The sequence below is a fragment of the Penaeus monodon genome, chromosome 15, assembly GCF_015228065.2.
Source record: "Penaeus monodon isolate SGIC_2016 chromosome 15, NSTDA_Pmon_1, whole genome shotgun sequence".
Taxonomy (NCBI): Eukaryota; Metazoa; Arthropoda; class Malacostraca; order Decapoda; family Penaeidae; genus Penaeus; species Penaeus monodon.
In genome coordinates, this window is record NC_051400.1 from 2,116,655 (window position 1) to 2,117,039 (window position 385).

The 385-nt window shown below is 37.9% G+C and overlaps 1 protein-coding gene across 1 annotated transcript in view; it reads left to right on the forward strand.

The window, feature by feature from the left end:
• The first annotated feature begins 173 nt into the window (after nucleotides 1-173).
• The window catches only part of LOC119582101, a 5,099-nt gene continuing 4,887 nt past the window's right edge, over nucleotides 174-385 (forward strand). Inside the window, exon 1 of the mRNA XM_037930345.1 lies at nucleotides 174-251. Within this exon, the coding sequence (XP_037786273.1) occupies nucleotides 174-251 (78 nt within the window). The remainder of the gene's footprint in view (nucleotides 252-385) is intronic.

Consider the following 385-nt stretch of genomic DNA (forward strand, 5'->3'; position numbering starts at 1 on the left):
GTGTTAGATGCATAATCACTATCCGGCAACCCCAAATTAGAATATTCTCAGGTATATAAGAAAGGCCATATTAGGATCGGTATGTCAATCTCCAACCGAACTTCATACACACAAGAAGAGGATTTCTTTATTTTCTTGCTGCTTGCAACGCTGACCTTGTTGTGCAGGTCAAGATGGGGAGGCCGTTTTCAGAACCGGGGCTGTTTGCAATTTTGTTGCTTTTATTGTTACCAGATGGAAGTTTAACTACAGTGAGTGATATTTTCTCTCCATTCTTTTTTGTAATGAAATTGTTGTTTCAGAAGTCAATTTACCATTTGTCTTATTTCTGTTTAATCTATGTATTTGTGTTCAAAATCGGTCTCTCTGGTTGACTGACTGACAG